Source organism: Hyla sarda, chromosome 9 (genome assembly GCF_029499605.1).
Source record: "Hyla sarda isolate aHylSar1 chromosome 9, aHylSar1.hap1, whole genome shotgun sequence".
In the NCBI taxonomy this organism is placed as follows: Eukaryota; Metazoa; Chordata; class Amphibia; order Anura; family Hylidae; genus Hyla; species Hyla sarda.
Window position 1 is genome coordinate 43,122,753 of NC_079197.1, and position 18,526 is coordinate 43,141,278.

The window sequence follows — 18,526 nt, forward strand, 5'->3', positions numbered from 1 at the left end:
GCGGTAGTCCTTGATCAGCTCTGCTAGGCTGCCGGAATTGTTTTATTTCTATTTTGGTTGCAACGTCTAAGGGGTTAATGTCGGGCATCACCGCGATTGGTGATGTCTGGCATTAGAAATGGATCCATAGTATCAGATGTGTTTTCCTAATGCAATACTCTGCTACGCTGTATTTCTGAAAAATTGCATACATCCCATTGCTGTAAAGCTACTTAAATGCAAAATTCAATTATGGTAAAGTGCAACGTGCTGATATTTGCTCCAATGTCAATGCAGATGGCTGGATGTCACTTGGTGTTACATAAAATATCTCACCCATTATGTGTTACCAGGCACTGGCGGAGTCCGAGCTTGCGGAAAATGTCAATCACAATCTCCATCGGTGTCTGGTCTGTGATTGTGAAAGGACTGAGGTCCATAATACTGCGGAGATTTAAGCTGGGCGGCGCAGTAGGGGGCTGCGGTGGAGTATGTTCTGTGAAGTAAATCCTGGAAGCACTCACTATGCCATCTTGTTTCTTCCTTGCACTATCTGTAGAAAGAAAACAAGTCATAAGACAACAAAAAACAGAAAGCACAAACTTTTCAGATGCGAACAACCAAAGAGGAACTTTTTCCCTCCAAAATGACATCTCTACTCCTAGCAGGTATGTAGAAAACTACCTGCTTCATGACTAAAAATAGAAAAGAACTGAAAAAATAAATACATTTTATATATATATATATATATACACACATACATACATACATACATATATATATACACACACACATACACCGTGTCGTTTAAAACATTTTTTTGGACATGACAAAAGTTTTGATCAGTCAGGATCATTAGAAAAACCAGTATATCAGGCATTAGAAAGGGCCAGGAGAAGTGCGGATATGCACTTCACTCCCCAGCTCATTGCGATCTTTGTCTCTCTCTCTGCACGAGATAAGCTCAGATATAAATATATGGCCCTTGTCTCATACATAGAGATGAAAAAGGCAGCAAGCCCGGGAATGAAGCGCATAACTACATGCTTCTTCAGGAGTGTTCTAATTATTGGAGGGGAGTCTGAACACTCAGACCCCGACCGATCAAAAATTTAGACACGTGACATGTCAAATGTTTTCTAAAAGACAGGGACATTTTAATTCTCTGCTCCCCTGTTTGCAATAAATGGCAGACATATAACATGATGTCACTATGGACAACACCCTGATGCATTTATAACAGAAGGCTGGGGGACCGGAACAGAACTGCTTAAGTGTTAGAAAGTCAGCCCAGGCCCCAGACTGAGTAGTCACTAGAATGAAGAGCTACATTTTAGGAATTAAAAGAGGTACTACCTACCCTTAACATGTTATCCCTACTGTTATCCCTCCGCGCCTTAACAATCTCCCTGCTGCACCCGGCGGTTTTTTAGAGCGTTGGGTGCAGCGCTGGAGACTCGTGCCGTCACGGCCAAATCCCGCTCGTTCCATCACGGCCACGCCCCCTCAATGTAAGTCTATGGGAGGGGGTGTCACACACAGGGGGTGTTACATTGAGGGGGGCGTGGAGATGACGTCACGAGCCTACACCCCGCATCGCCAGTCATCCAGCACGAAGCGAAGTTCGTTCCGTGCACCGGATGTGTTGGGTGCCACAGCAGAGATGGCGGGGGTCTACGGCGGCGGGACCCCCGCGATCAGACATCCTACCCTGTATCCTTTGGATATGGTTTAAGATGTCTTAAGGCGGAGTTCCCCCTTAAGGGGCAGCAATCAATTGAACTATGAGAATTTGCATCATAACTTGAAATTACTTTCTAGATAAAAAAAATTCTTACCAATGGAGATGATAACGTCTCGTCTCAACACAAAACCCACAAGCCTCTGAGACTCCTGAGAAACCACGACAGGGAAGCCACTATATGTTGTTTCAGTAATTGCTGCCTCGATGTCAGCCACAGCCATATTATCTTGAGTGAGAACGGTCAATGTTGGGTCATTACGTCGTGGGCGCATTACATCCATTGCAAGAGTTTTATGGCTGAACTCTTCTTTGGCCTCCAGAAAAGGGTAACCATTCAAGCGGATATGGGCATCATAGATACTCTCCCTTCCTAAAGCATCTGCCACCCACTTGCTGGTCATAGCCGCAGCCATTAAAGGCACAATGTACTCCAGTCCGCCGGTCAATTCAAACATGATGACTACTAGTGAGACAGTCATGCGGGTGGCTCCACCTGGAAATATAGAAGTAGATGACATGCTCTATATATTCATGAATTATCGTTGCAAAAGAATCCAGCAGACTAAAAACATGAGTTCAACACGTAAAATAATGTTTTAATTTTAATTATCTTAAAAGCTAAAGAAAAACAAACCATTTCCACTATGTAAAGGCCAATTCTGCAACCTAAACTGCATCCATAGGTGAAACTATAGGTAGTACGGATGAAAGGTGAACCCCAGTACACTATAAAATTAACCGCTTAACGACAATGGACATAACGTGGTACTTAACGCACCAGGACGTACATTTACGTCATGGACATGACCGCGAGCACCGGATCGGTCATGCGCAGCAGGTCCCGGCTGCTATTAGCAGCCAGGGACCCACTTGTAATGGCGGACATCAGTGATCGCGCCGATGTCTGCCATTAACCCCTCAGGTGCTGTGATCAATACAGATCGCGGCATTGCGGTACTAAAAATGGATGATCGGATGACCCACAGCGCTGCCACGGGGATCCGATCATCCAGCATAGCGGACGGCGGTCCCCTCACCTGCCTCCGTCCATCTCCAGGGGTCTTCTGCTCTGGTCCGAGATCGAGTAGACCAGAGCAGAAGATCACAGATAATACTGATCAGTGCTATGAGCACTGAACAGTATCTGCAATCAAATGATTGCTATAAATAGTCCCCTACAGGACCCTCATACCGCCGCTTATACGAAAAATGAAAAAAGTTATAGGTGGTCAAAATAGAGGGATCTTAAAGGAACTAATTTGGTTAAAAAGATTGAGATTTTTTTAAAGCCGCACAATAATAGAAAAGTATGTAATCATGGGTATCATTTTAATTGTATTGACCCACAAAATAAAGAGAACATGTCATTTTTAAGGTAAATTGTACAGCGTGAAAACAAAACCTTCCAAAAGTTTAAAAACTGTGGTTTTCTTTTCAATTTTCCCACACAAATAATATTTTTTTGGTTGGGCCATACATTTTATGGTAAAATGAGTGATGTCAATACAAAGGACAACTGGTCGCGCAAAAAACAAGCCCTCAATCATCTGTGGATGAAAATATAAAAAAAAGTTATGATTTTTAGAGGGTGATGAGGAAAAAACGAAAATGAAAAAATAAAATTGGCCTGGTCCTAAAGGTCAAAATGGGCCTAGTCCCTAAAACGAACCAAGCGGCAGTGTGACGTTTTTTGGCCCCGGCACCTGCTGCCGGGGCCGAAAACGTCACACTGCCGCTCAGCCTATCGCCGGCCGAGTCGGTACTTCGCTGCAGCCGGTGATTGGCTGAGTGCAGTATGACTCGCCAACCACCGGCAACCAGGAAGAGGATCGCGGCGGAGACCAAAGGCTGTCCGCGAGTTGTAGTTTTGCAACAGCTGGAGGCACCCTGGTTGGGAAACACTGGTGTAGAACAATGCTTAACAAGTATTCTACTTACCTAGACAAGCAGCAGCTCCTACCATAGCATAAAGACCTGGAGTAATGCAGTCTGCTCCCTGACTACACCATCCCTTGAAGATAGCCCAGTCATGATGATAGAATGCCAGCTGCTCCATACACACTCCCATGAGTCTTCCCATTATAGCACCCACAGCCATGCTTGGAATGAAAAGTCCAGAAGGTACCTATAGGAAAATACAGCATTAGAAGCCTAAAAGGTATTGAGTAGTTCCTGCATACTCATTAGTAAGCTCTGTCCACACAAAACTCATCACCTGTATGAAGACATAACATTTATTCTCTTTGGACCTTTTTACATATTTTATGGTGTGTGTGTGTGTGTGTGTGTGTGTGTGTGTGTGTGTGGGCAAAGCATCATTTACACCTGTTGCACACTAGCTCCCTATTCTGTATATGCGAAGAAAGCGAATACACGGGCCAATATTATGCTTGGGAGCTGTTTGTAAATCCTTACCATATGAATCTACCGTATTTATCGGGGTATACCACACACCGGCCTATATGATCCAACTGCGGACCAATATATGGAGGGTTATTTAAACCAATTCACCAAAAGATCACCGAAGTGATCCACTAATTCCCTATATTTCCCATATATTTGTTGAAAGGTATAATCTTTATTAATTCCAAAACACCAACAAAAAAGGAGTTAAAATTGCAGTGTATCTCTCCTCCTGTATTATAAATTATCTGTGCCAGCCAGGCATCACCGGCCTATAACACGCACCCTCATTTTACCAAGGATATTTGGGTAAAAAAAGTTTTTTACCCAAATATCCTTGGTAAAATGAGGGTGCGTGTGTGTGCGCATGTGTATACCCCGATACACTGTTTCTGACCCCGCAGAAGCCCCCAGGAAAGGCAGGGGGAGAGAGGCCGTCGCTGCCCGTTTCTCTCCCCCTGCCTTTCCTGTGGTCTAGAGCCCTGCTGCCGCCGCATCTCTCCCCCTGGCTATCGGCGCCGGTGCCCCATTACCGACACCGCTGTCCCATTGCCGCCCCCCATCCCCCGGCTCCGGTGTCGGTCTCCTGCGTCGTTGCTATGTGCTGCGAGGCGCAATGACGAGTGACGTCTTCAATGCGACATCACTCGTCATTGCGCCTCGCAGCGCATAGCAACGATGCAGGAGACGCCACACCGGAGCCAGAAGCAGCGCGGACCCGACCCCGGCAACAGGTAATTATAAAACCGGGGATGGGGGGAGGCAATGGGGCAGCGGCGCCGGCAGTCTCTGGACCCCAGGACAGGCAGGGGCAGAGAAGCCGTCAGCGACGGAAGGTCTCTGGACCTGCAAAAGCCGCTGCAGTTCATTGATTTAAAAGTGCCCGCTTTAAATCATTGAACTGCAGCGGCTTATCGGCGTATAACGCGCAGATAGACTTTAGGCTAAAAAATGTTGCCTAAAAAATGCGTGTTATACGCCGATAAATACGGTATGTATCTTTGTGTAAGGGAGTATTTCTTTTTATATACTGCACTGCTCTATCCCCATTTTAAGGTACTGCCCCTTGTATGGCACAGGTTTGTTCCACATGGCTCACTGTATTGGGGTGAACAATTACTATAGCCGCCAAGCTTCTAGAAATTGTGGTCTACTGATGTCGGGGTTAGAACATTACCCCAATCCCACCTACATTTAACCCCTTAACGACGCAGGATGTAAATGTACGTCCTGGCGAGGTGGTACTTAACGCACCAGGATGTACATTTACGTCCTATACATAACCGCGAGCATTGGAGAGATGCCTGGATCATGCACGGCAGGTCCCGGCTGCTAATAGCACGGATGTCCGCCATCAACCCCTCAGATGCCGTGATCAATGCAGATCACGGCATCTGCAGCATTGCGGTCACTAAAATGAATGATTGGATCACCCACATCGCTGCCGCGGCGATCCGATCATCCAGAACGGCAGACGGAGGTCCCCTCACCTGCCTCCGCTGCCTTCTGCTCTGATCTGCGATCGAGCAGACCAGAGCAGAAGATGACCGATAACACTGATCAGGGCTATGTCCCATGCATAGCACTGAACACTATTAGCAATCAAATGATTGCTATAAATAGTCCCCTATGGGGACTATTAAAGTGTAACAAGTAAAAAAAAATTAGATAAAAAGTTTTTAAAAATTTGAAAAACCGCTCCCCCAATAAAAACGTAAATTGTCCCATTTTCCCTATTTCACCCCCAAAAAGTGTAAAAAAAACTAACATTTTTATATACATATTTGGTGTCGCCACGTGCGTAAATATCCAAACTATTAAAATATAATGTTAATGATACCATACGGTGAACGGCGAACGTAAAAAAAATTTTAAAAAAAAAAGGCCAAAATTGCTGCTTTTCTATAACATTTTATTCAAAAAAATTTGATTAAAAAAAAAGTATTAAAAGGTTAATATAAGTAAATATGGTATCAATAAAAAGTACAGATCACGGCGCAAAAAATGAGCCCTCATACCACCATTTTAAACGTACTAATTTGGTTAAAAAAAAAGTTTGCAATTTTTTTATCATGGGTATCATTTTAATCGTATTGACCCAAAGAATAAAGTACACATGTAATTTTTACCGTAAATTGTACAGCATGAAAACTAAACCTTCCAAAATTTGCAAAATTGTGTATTTCTTTTCAATCTCCCACACAAATAGTATTTTTTTGGTTGCGCCATACATTTTATGGTAAAGTGAGTGATGGCATTACAACGGACAACTGCTCACGCAAAAAAACAAGCAATCATACTAGTCTGTGGATGAAAATATAAAAGTTATGTTTTTTTGAAGGCGAGGAGGAAAAACGAAAATGTAAAAAAATAAAATAAAATTGGGAGTGAGTCCAAAATGGGCTGAGTCCTTAAGGGGTTAAAGGGGTACTCTGGTGCTCGGAGCCAGAGGCCGTGATTGTGATGTCACGGCCACACCTTCTCATGATGCCATGCCCCCCCATTCATAAATAGCACGCCCCATCCCATATAGACATTAATGAAGGAGGTGTGGCATTACATCACAAGAGGGTGTGGTCGTGACATCACGACCACTGCTGCCGGAACCCAGCGTTTGTTTAGAAAGCTGGGTGCTGCAGGAGATCACGGGGGTCCCCAGCAGCAGGACCCCCGCGATCAGACATCTTATCCCTTATCCTTTGGATAGGGGATAAGATGTCTAGCAGCAAAGTACCCCTTTAACACTGCTACTACTGTGTAGAACAAAACCTAAACAGATGGATGGAGGGAGGGTAACTTAGAATAGATTTGCTGCAGGAATCACAGAGTTATGACTGAGAATCAGCGTCCAACTTGTACTGATCTCTGTAAAACTATATAAACAATTTAAACACAGCTAGGGATTTGCCAGGTACTTTCTAGTGCTTTAGGTGTTGGCATATGGGGATGTAATTATTCTGTAAAGCAGAACAAAAACACAAAAACAAATATATATCATCCACAGACAATGAATAAATGGAGGCAATAAACGCCATTCACTATCTTACCTTCATGCCAAACGTGAAGATGGTGATAACAGCTTTAAAGATCAAAGCTAAGGACAGCTGCCACAATGCTGTGTAGACTCCACTACGGGCTGAACGATCTGGCAGGTTGCCCACATTTGTGCTGTTGAAGTCGTTGTTGTAGTCACAAAGTTTCGATGAATCCAGTAATCCACAGTCATTGAAGAGCTCCGATATCAGTTCACTAGAACTTGTCCGCGTGTACTCATTAGGGAACGCTATAATGGCAGTGATGGCTGTGACAATGAGGACCTCCGCCACAGGATAGCGACCCAGTTTAGTGGTCTTTCTTCTGCGGCACCAGGCAATATTTCCTCGAATGAAGAAAGCACCCCACAAGCCTCCAAATATTCCCAGAAGAATGAATGGGATGAGCTCTAGAAGATGCCAAGGAGTGTGAAACTCGACATAAAAGAGGACTAAGCGGCTATTTCCAAAAGGGTTAATGGAACGTAATGTAAAAGCTGCTACCAACGCAGCAAAGAACGACCTCCAAAGAGTCTTCAGTGGGAAATAATAACTCACCTGCAGGAAACAGACAGCAAAGAGGTAATTCTTTAGCAATGTTCATTACTTATTACAACACTTATGTTAGCGCTCATCCCGTTATACTAGGAATGTAGGTTGGATCACATGGGACAGAGACAAAGCAGGTCACTTACTAAAGGATGTCATACATGTGATAAAAATATCTTACAAATATATATAGAACCCAGCGCTGCCATGATTTTCCTACCTAATCCTTGTGGGGGGGAAGCAACAAAAAGGAGGAAGCTTTTGTCCTCATATCCTGTCCTTACATCCTGACCCCATATCCCAACTTTATATCCTGTCCTCATATCCCGACCATTTATCCCATCCTTATATCCCAACCTCATATCTTGTCCTCATATCCCAACCTCATATCCTGTCCTCATATCCCGACCATTTATGCCGTCCTTATATCCCAACCTCATATCCTGTACTCCTATCTCGACCTCATATGCTGACCTCATATCCCATCCTAATATGCCATTCTCATATCTCAACCTCATATCTCATCTTCATATGCTGACCTCCAATCCTGTCCCCATATCTCATCCTCATATGCTGTCCTCATATCACGATCTCATATCATGTCCTCATATCTCTTCTTCATATCCTGTCCCCAAATCTTGTCCTCATAGCCCATCTTCAGGTGGTGTGCCTTTGTGGGAGTGGGCATGATTTGCAAGCCAGACCGATGCACAAAAAGGGTAAAAGATAAAAGAAGTGTGGCTTAAAGGGTGGGGATGGCTTTGCGACATGGGGAGTGCCATGTGGGGAGGGTGTGGCTTGCCAGCCGGACTGACGCACTCAACAGGGGATGCAGAGTGTAGCTTGTGGTGTAAGGTACTGGAAGTCCCATATGCTTGCATGGGACGTGAAACAAAAACCCCATCCTTCACATAAAGGGGTAGGTTAGAATTAATGAAACTATCCTATAGTTTTATGTGAAATATACGTAGCATGTGTACCAAGTATTATCGAAATATCTCCAGCCGTACAGAAGTTATACCGGAACATAAATATTATGTGTGTGTATGTGTATAATATAATATATATGTATATAATATAATATCTATCAGCGTTTCCCAACCAGGGTGGCTTCAGCTGTTGCAAAACTACAACTCCCAGCATGCCTGGACAGTCGTTGGCTGTCCAGGTATGCTGGGAGTTGTGGTTTTGCAACAGCTGAAACCCCCCTGGTTGGGAAACGCTGATATATTACACGTTGGCTATCCAGACATGCTGGGAGTTGTAGATTGGGAAACACTGATCTATATGTGGGGTCCCGTTCTATACGGTACTTGTTTATTTATGGGTCCCCATAGCCAGAGTCCCTAGGACCTAGGGATCCCTGTAATCTAGTCTACCCCAAGTCGCCTCTATTCTAATGTATAGTCAGTGATTTATGCAGAGGTTAATGTAAATAGCATAGTATATGTAAATAAATGGTTAATTACTTGTTTCCATTTGCGTTGCAGGACCTGCGGGTCATGTGACAAGGTGAACTCTATGGTATTTGGCTTAAGGACCTTAGGAGGCCCTGTGACGTAAGCGATCCCATCACACCATGTAAGGTGAATGGCAGACGTTCGGACCAATCAGATTCGCCACGCCCCCTGCCCATAAGGGAGCGGTGGCCATGTTTCTCTCTCTTACCTCGTGGGCTGTCAAGCAAGCAAGACCTGTACAGCAGTAATCGCAGTGAGTTAGGCCCGAGCCTTGCGGCAAAGGCTGAACAATTTTAATTATAGAGTGTATCACCTCCCAAACACTCTGCAGCATCTCCGGACCTAATACCTCCCCTAAATCTGGACGGATCTGCAAATCTCTTCCTAAATTAAGAGACTTATTGTCTAGCTCAAGGTCCGCAACTACTGCCAGTCGCTAATAACCAAAGGACTGTTTGTACGAGACTGTTACTGTGCCGTGAATATTGCAAGCACTTCAGTAAACGTTATTCAAGTTCAAATCTCCTTGTGGACCTTCAGTTATTTTATGCACCTATCGTTACTGGGAAGGGCGGCGATAGGCCGGAACACTGATTCAGCATACCAGCCCTCAGCCTGGCGTCACAAACTCTTCTAGGGTTAACATTAACCCCTTATATACCTATACCATACCACCACCACTACCATACACCCCCCAAGGGCTACCACACACACATATATATATATATATATATATATATATATATATATATATGTGATCATGACAAAATAGCTGTAGTTACAAGCTAGGAAAAACTGTTGCATTGAGTCTTAGCCATATATCTGATCATTTGTGGAGAAGAGCACAGTGCAATAAATGCAAAGTTCACAATGCCCTATGCATACACAGAGGGGAAGAATTTAGGTCACGTACAGACTTTTAGCATCTACAGTTTTGTTTTTTGCGATATGTATATTCAGCTATACTTTATTATTTTTTATTTATAATCAGGTTTGGTTCATACAGCAATAAGAAGTACTGCATACAGCACAGCCATTATATGTATGTTGGATGACATTGTGAACAAAAATGTTCTGAAGTCATTATAACATAAGCTAAAAGTATTAAAAAGGCTTATCACCTTAAAGGGGTGCTCCGGGGAAGTTAAGAAAAATTAAAAAGCCCCAAAGCCATCACAATACCTGTTCTGTGTCCCCTGTAGTTATCCATATGATTTTGCCAGCTACTGTGGCCCCTATTGTCTCCTAAATATTATTTTTTCCTTGCTTGCAGCCCAGACTACAGCTCCCAAGAGTCAGTGCGGCTCTGTGTAATGGCTGCCAGCCAATTGCTCTTACTGTCTGTGTGCATGCTGTGTTGTTTTCAGCAGCACACACCGTACAGGTCTTTTTTCTTTAAAACTACCCCCCCCCCCAGCAATAAATCATGCTATGTTCTGAATGGCAGCAGTCAGTAATTAGATCTACAGCAGGCAAAGAGCAGCGTTATGTGCAGAGTTGTGACTTGAGAATCTTCACAGAAGACGCTGGCAAGATCCTCACACAGAGAGGGGAGGGGGAGTGTGGCTGTGAAGCCAGACAGAAATCATGTAGCGTTTGTCTTCCAGGAGGGTGGGGGCTTCTCTCATTGAGGGGTTTGCAAAGAGACATGCAGGATCTGATAATGACGTCTTTCTCTCACTCCTTGCATGTAAGTGACAGCTGAAAGAGGGAAACTGCTCTATATAGTTAATGAATGATATTTAGACAAATAAATAGGTAGGTGAGAGAAAGGATGGGCTATGGTTTTAGATCCCCGCAGTACCCCTTTAAGTCTATGGGGGAGATTTATTAAAAACTGTGCAGAGAAAAAGTTTAACAGTTGCCCATAACAACCACATTGCTTTTTTATTTTTTTTTAGAGGCCCTTTTAAAAACAAAAGAAGTGAGCTGATTGGGTGCTATGGGCAACTGGTCAACTTTTCCTCTACAGTGGTTTTGATAAATCTCCCTTATATAAACATCCACTGTAATGACAACAAAAGCCTGTAATGCATTTGCCTCACAAGGTTATGACCGCTGCTTTATCAACATATTTTCGAATCTCAGTGGCTTACTATACACTGCACTAACAACTTCAGATTTACTGCTTTTATAACAAGGACATTATGCATATGCATTTACTGGTGACATAATAAACAAGAGGAGACACAATTTATTAAAGAAAAAAGTCTAATTGTTATAGTTACCTCCTCCAAGCTGAAAAGGACTCCTCCGATGGGGGCACCAAAAGCCACAGACACTCCGGCAGCCGCTGCTGCAGACAGCACCTACATAATAAGAACATACAGTCACCACCATGTCCAAGTCTCTTCAGTAGGTTTATTGCCCTCAGAAGAACAGATGATGGTCATCCAATAAAGGCTAAATATAGAGCTATAAAACTACCTTTCTGACACCGTTGATACCTAGTTCCCATCCAGTGCCCAATACAGCAGCTCAGGGCCATCTCATACAATCCCATTTACTATATCCATTGTATCTTTAGACATTCCCCAACATCTTGTTCCTTATCTAAAGGATAGGGGATAAGATGTCTGATTGTAGGGGGTCCGGCTGCTAGGACCCTCCACAATCACCAGGCCGGCACCCCGACACTCTGAACATGTATGTTCAGAACACCGGCTTAGGGCTTACGTGTACGTGACGTCATGCCACACCCCCTCTATTCATGTATATGGGAGGAGGCGTGGCAGCTGTGTACTTATTCTCCACAGCAGTCACGTAGTGAGGTGCAAACTTGCACCCCGTGCAAACTTGCTTCTGCTCCTCCACTCAGCTCTCCGAAGATTTCCGAAGCTAGAGCTGGGGGGAGGGCAGAGCGAAGATAGAGCAGGGGGAGAGAGGACGTACATGCCAGCCTCATTTCCCCAACCCGCGTTCGGAGAAGGGGAGATGAGGAGGGAGTCATACGTACCTCCTATCTCCCCCTGCTCTGCCTCAGCTCTGCCCGTGCAAACCTGCATTCTCCGAAGGCAGGCCAAGCATAGGGAGGGGAGATGAGGGAGGTGTGTATGTCCTCTCTCCCCCTGCTCTGTCTTCCCTGTGCCCTCCCCCAGCTCTAGCTTCGGAAATCTTCGGAGAGCTGAGGGGAGGAGCAGAAGCAAGTTTGCACCTCAAAACGCCATTCATGACTAATGGAGGGGGCGTGGCGTGACATCACATAAATGTCCAGAACGCCGGGGTGCCAGCCAGGAGATCGTGGGGGATCCCCTTTAGATAGGGAATAAGATGTCTAGGGGTGGAGTACCCCATTATTACACAAGTATTCTCTGTTGAATACTGTTGCAGTCATATTATTTCAGAGAGGACAATATAAAGGTCGCCACGAAGGCCATCAGTACATATGGATGAATACAGTCAGCCCTTCTGTGAGGACAAAGAGGGTGATTTCCACTACTGTCCTCAGCTGTTAGCTACATTATTCTTTGTAGGAAAGAAGATTAGGAAACTCCAATAAATGTCTAACACATTAAGAGGCAATGTTTTACTTTAAAGGGAACCTGCCATGAGATTTTACCGTATGTAAAGCGTGGCAATGCCATATTATATATATTATACACATATATACATACCTATATCAATCTATATGGTTAAAACTCGATATTCTCACCATCTCCAGGAGACATTCTGCCCGCAGGGATGGTGAGGAAGTGAAGTTAAAAAATTTTCCCCACCAGCCATGTTTGTAGTACCCTGGGCAGGAAGCTATACTTACCTAGTCCTGTCTTCTATGCCTATAATCACACCCCCTCAGCGTGATTGACAGCCCGAGTCACCATTCTGCTCCCTAAGCAGACTGAATGCAATGATGCGGGCTGTGCCCGAACTATCAATCATGCTTTGCGGGCTTGATCACAGGCAGAGATAACAGGAATTGGGGAGTATAGCTCTCCGCCCAGGGGACTACTTAAGTGGCTGGCTTGGGAGATATACTAACTATCCCTGTGGGCAAGAACATCTCCCGGGGATGGTAAGGAAAAAGATTTTACTATATATAACACATTGCCATGCATTACATTTGGTAAAATCTAAGGACAGGTTCCCTTCAAAGGGGGTACTCCGGTGGAAAACAATTTTGATCACATCAACTGGCTCCAGAAAATTATGCAGATTTGTAAATTACTTCTATTAAAAAAATCTTAATCCTTCCAGTATTTATCAGCTGCTGTATGCTCTAGGGGAAGTGGTGTAGTTCTTTTCTGTCTGACCACAGTGCTCTCTGCTGACAAATCCGTCCATGTCAGGAACTGTCCGGAGCAGGGGAGATTTTCTTTGGGGATTTCCTCCTATTCTGGACAGTTCCTGATATGGACAGAGGTGTCAGCAGAGAGCACTATGGTCAGACAGAAAAGAACTACACAACTTCCTCTGTAGTATACAGCAACTGATAAGTACTGGAAGGATTAAGATTTTTTTTAATAGAAATGATTTACTATTCTGTTTAACTTTCTGGAGCAAGATGAAATGAAAAAAATAGTTTACCACCAGTGTCTGTAGCTGCACCACTTTGTAAGGCTATTCGTGGCAAAGTAGTGTAACTAATGCCCTGTTCACACCTGCCTCTGTGGCAAATTCCATCTCTACTCAATTTAGTATCAGGGTCATACTAGTTTAGTTCTACTTATACATCAGGACACCCCTATGACAACGTCTATCAGAGAATATCCACCTTAGGGCCACTTTGTACAATAGGCCATATGTAGTTTACTCAAAAGTCAAAGTTCTTTAAAATAACAGTATTTGGGGGGGGTGAGGAGGTCTATCAGTAGCTATGATTTTTGCGCAATGTGTGGATTTCTCAGTTGCTGTGCCAAATGTATTATGTGGTGCACGTCACTTCATAAATTTAGGACAGGAAGGTTTTAAAAAAAAAAAAAAAAAAAAAAAAAAAAAAAACACATTCATAAGCCAGCTGGTTGCTAAAACGCATATACCGTATTTATCGGGGTATACCACGCACCGGCCTATAACACGCACCCTCATTTTACCAAGGATATTTGGGTAAAAAAAGTTTTTTACCCAAATATCCATGGTAAAATGAGGGTGCGTGTGTGCGCGTGTATACCCCGATATACCCCCAGGAAAGGCATGGGGAGAGAGGCCGTCGCTGCCCGCTTCTCTCCCCCTGCCATTCCTGGGGTCTAGAGCGCTGCTGTCGGCCCTTCTCACCCCCTGGCTATCGGCGCCGCTGCCCGTTCTGTCCCCCTGACTATCGGTGCCGGCGCCGATAGCAAGGGGGAGAGAAGCGGCGCCGACAGCCAGGGGGAGAGAAGGGGCAGCGGCACCCATTGCCGGCGCCGCTGCCCCGTTGCCTCCCTCCATCCCCGGTGGCATAATTACCTGAGTCGGGTCCGCGCTGCTGCAGGCCTCCGGCGTGCGTCCCCTGCGTCGTTGCTATGCACGGCGCAGCGCACTGACGTCATGCGCCGCGACGTTCAGCGCATAGCCAGGGGGTGAGAAGGGCCGACAGCAGCGCTCTAGACCCCAGGAAAGGCAGGGGGAGAGAAGCAGGCAGCGACGGCCTCTCTCCCCCTGCCTTTCCTGGGGGTGTATCGGCGTATAACACGCACAGAGACTTTAGGCAAAAAATTTTAGCCTAAAAAGTGCGTGTTATACGCCGATAAATACGGTAATCATTTTTGCGCAAGTGATAAATTCAGCGCATCAACCAGTGCATCTACAAGCCACACCCCCTGCATGCACGCAGCTAGAGAAAACTTACAAAGAAAGCACGACTACATAAAAATAGAACAAAATGAGAATATAATTTTGGTGCAACCTTTTTCAGGTGCTAGGCAACTAATAAAATCCCCCCCGTGTGTTCATAAACAGAACAAATTTAGCTACTTGTTCACTGAATCAAAGTGTTCAGAATATAGCGAACTTAAAGGGGTATTCCAGGAAAAAAAAAATGTTAATATCAACTGGCTCCAGAAAGTTCAACAGATTTGTAAAGAACTTCTATTAAAAAATCTTAATCCCTCCAATAATTATCAGCTGCTGAAGTTGAGTTGTTCTTTTCTGTCTGGCAACAGTGCTCTCTGCTGACATCTCAGAGTAGAAGAGATTTGCTAGGGGGATTTGCTTCCACTCTGGACAGTTCCCGAGACAGGTTTCATCAGAGAGCACTTAGACAGAAAAGAACAACTCCACTTCAGCAGCTCATAAGTACAGAAAGGATTAAGATTTTTTTTAACAGAATTCATTTACAAATCTGTTTAACTTTCTGGAGCCAGTTGATATATAAAAAAAAAAAAGTTTTTTCCTGGATAACCCCTTTAAAAAGTGTGAACATACTCTTATTTTCCAAACAGTGTGCCTCCAGCTGTTGCAAAACTACAACTCCCAACATGCCCGGACAGCCTTTGGCTGTCCGGGCATGCTGGGAGTTGCAGTTTTGCAACAGCTGGAGGCACACTGCCTTATAGGAAAAGGAGGGGGCACCAACCATACACTCCCATTAACATATATCCTTACCTCTCTTCTCTTAGCTTCATTTTTACGATACTTGGTGAAACGATGGCACAAAATGTTACCACAACAGCATGCCACGTGAATCAAGGGTCCTTCCTTTCCCAAACTGAGACCAGAAGAGACCGCCAGTACCAGCGTTATAGTCTTGATCATCAGCGTCCACTTTCCCAGGTATCCACGAATAATAAAGCCGCTCAGGATAGTTTTAATCTTTAGAAGAAGAATAGGAGACAGGTCATAATGGAATAATAAATCACATTTAGTGAAACAATCCGTACATTCTTATGTAGATGAAGCTGCTTTATACAAATGGAATCGCTTCGTTAAAACCTTATAAGTAATGCCTACAAGCACACTGTGCCTTGACGCATGTCCATTATGCCTGCTCTCCTATAGCTCTCTGCCATCGCACAGCACTGCAGCCCTAAAATCAAAAAAAACCTGCTGCAAATATAAAGTCCCTTCTCAATCTGTCTGGGTAACAACTAATATGCCCCCAGGAAGCGCTCTTCTCCAGACCTCTGATAGTCCTGCAATCTGGAAATAAGGTAATGTTAAAGCAGGGAATAAACTACTACAAAAATACGGTACTTTTGCCAATAAGAAAGTGGACAACCCTTCTGAGAAATGTTAAAGTGGTCCTAGTGACTCTAAAGTTAGGTTTACACGGGCATAAAATGTGTGGAATGTCCAGCAGACAGATTAGAAAAATCAGTCAGGCGCTAGGACCGCACAGAAATGCACAGTCTCATAGACAGCAGTGCACGTCTTTACGGACTCCACAGAAAGAATAGATTTGTTGGACTTGTGTTGGAATCAGAATTTCTTGCGGCAGAAACATATGGCACGGAAATTCTGCCATGTGAACAGCGCAGCAGTATCCCATTAAAAAATCAATGGGAATCTGTTACAGCGGAATATTCCGCGTGGACATTCCACCCGTGTGAACATACCCCAAAAATAACCAAAAAGAGCAGTGCAATTCAATTAACTGCACTAATAAGAGGCATGCTTACATCTGTGCTCCCATTCTAGGAAAAAAAAAAAAAAAAAAAACATACAAACAGATCTGTCACATAATGTAGCTAGTGGGGGGAAGCAGTGACCCTGGGCTAACTCACTGTGTACAAGGGCAGTAGGTTACATTTGAAAAACACCCCTACTTGCACCCATTTTAACTACATCCATATCCTCAGGATGCGGTTGTAACTGAATACTTAAAGGGGTACTCCGCCTCTAGACATCTTATCCCCTATCCAAAGGGCATCTTATCCCCGCCCCCCTCAATACGAGTCTATGGGAGGGGGCGTGGCGGTCGTCACGTCCCTGCAATAGACTTGTATTAAGGGGGCGGGCCGTGATGTCACGAGGTGCGGAGCTACGACGTCACGCTGCTCCGTCCCCTGTATCGCCCGTCATTACGCACAGAGCGAGTTCAATCTGTGCAGTAATGACAGCGGGGTGACGCAGCGGCAATCCCGGGGGTCCCCAGAAGCGGGACCGCGGCGACCTGACATCTTATCCCCTATCCTTTAGATAGGGGATAAGATGTCTAGGGGCGGAGTACCCCTTTTTGAGAAAAACCCAAGTAACTCTCCATTTTACTGAGAAAACCTGAAAAAGGGCCGTAGCCGTGGGGAAAAGGGGCGTGGTCACAGAAAAAGGGGCAAACCCAACATATTTACTAAGGTTTCCACAGTAAATGTAGATTTGAGCTGAGGAAAACCCGACAGATCAGAACATGTGTAAAAAAAAAAAAAAAGAAAAATGTAGGGAAAGCTGCAAAATGTAAGGAAACTTTAGTAAATCCCACACACTTACTATTTGCTGCACTTGCCTGCTGGACAGTTGGCAGAATATTTAAAAGTCCCGGGCAATCTCTGCAGCTCAAGAGTAACATGATTAGGAGATGAAAGTCCCATTGACTTCATACAAAACCCTTCACCCTTGCATAATAGGGTGGGTTAGGGTTGATTTAACACTACTATATTTTTAGTTGACATATAAGTAACATGTACCAAGCCCCAATGAAATATCTCCAGCCACTGTATAGGAGAGCACAGTCTGCTGAACTTAACCTTTGCTATACATCTCAATTAAAAAAAATAATTATAATTTTAAAAAAAAGTGTGCTACTAGTGCATATACCAACCAGACATATGTGCCTGACACACACTATTACTGTGAAGGAACAGTAAGGGCACTATATTACTGTGAAGAGAGCACTAAGAGAGCACATTAAATTTGAGAAGGACACTGAGGTGGCACTTTTTTTGTGTGTCACAGCACTATTACTTTGAGGAAGGCACAATGAAACCCTATTACTGCGTAGGCACAAAGGGGAACATCTTTAGTATAAACACTATGGGCTATCCAATAATTGCAAACATGAGGTGAATATTTACTCCCGATCAGTAGAAACATTTTTGATAAACCTGTTTGCTTTATTCATGATTCTTTCCGTCTTTCATGACAAAAGTGCAAATGCACGGTAGCAGAAATGGTTCACATCAACTGCGTCTCCCAGGCCATGGCACGACATTTGGCACTGAGTGTACGGAGTCTAAGTAAGAATACATCAGAATAGACATGAATGGAGGGGGCATGCTGTGATGTCACGTCTCCAGTCCTGGTAACACAGAGGTTTCGGAGACAGGAGCAACAGTGGCGGGCCCCCGAAATCAGACATCTAATCCCCTATGCCTTGGATAGGTGATAAGTTGTCTATGGCCAGAATAGCCCTTTAAGCATCATAGAGGCCAATGGGTTCTTGAGCACCTTAAAGGGGTACTCCACCCCTAGACATATTATCCCCTATCCAAAGGATAGGGGATAAGATGTCT

At 44.4% G+C, this 18,526-nt stretch overlaps 1 protein-coding gene across 4 annotated transcripts in view; it reads right to left on the reverse strand.

Moving 5' to 3' along the window:
• CLCN5 (chloride voltage-gated channel 5) overlaps nt 1-18,526 on the reverse strand; it is a 96,187-nt gene that overhangs the window by 9,581 nt on the left and 68,080 nt on the right. For all 4 annotated transcript variants that reach the window (XM_056538272.1, XM_056538273.1, XM_056538275.1 and 1 more), the window contains 6 exons: nt 15,687-15,893; nt 11,396-11,476; nt 7,174-7,716; nt 3,662-3,848; nt 1,818-2,216; nt 316-532 (listed from right to left, as the gene is read on the reverse strand). In XM_056538272.1, the coding sequence (XP_056394247.1) occupies nt 316-532; nt 1,818-2,216; nt 3,662-3,848; nt 7,174-7,716; nt 11,396-11,476; nt 15,687-15,893 (1,634 nt within the window). The remainder of the gene's footprint in view (nt 1-315; nt 533-1,817; nt 2,217-3,661; nt 3,849-7,173; nt 7,717-11,395; nt 11,477-15,686; nt 15,894-18,526) is intronic.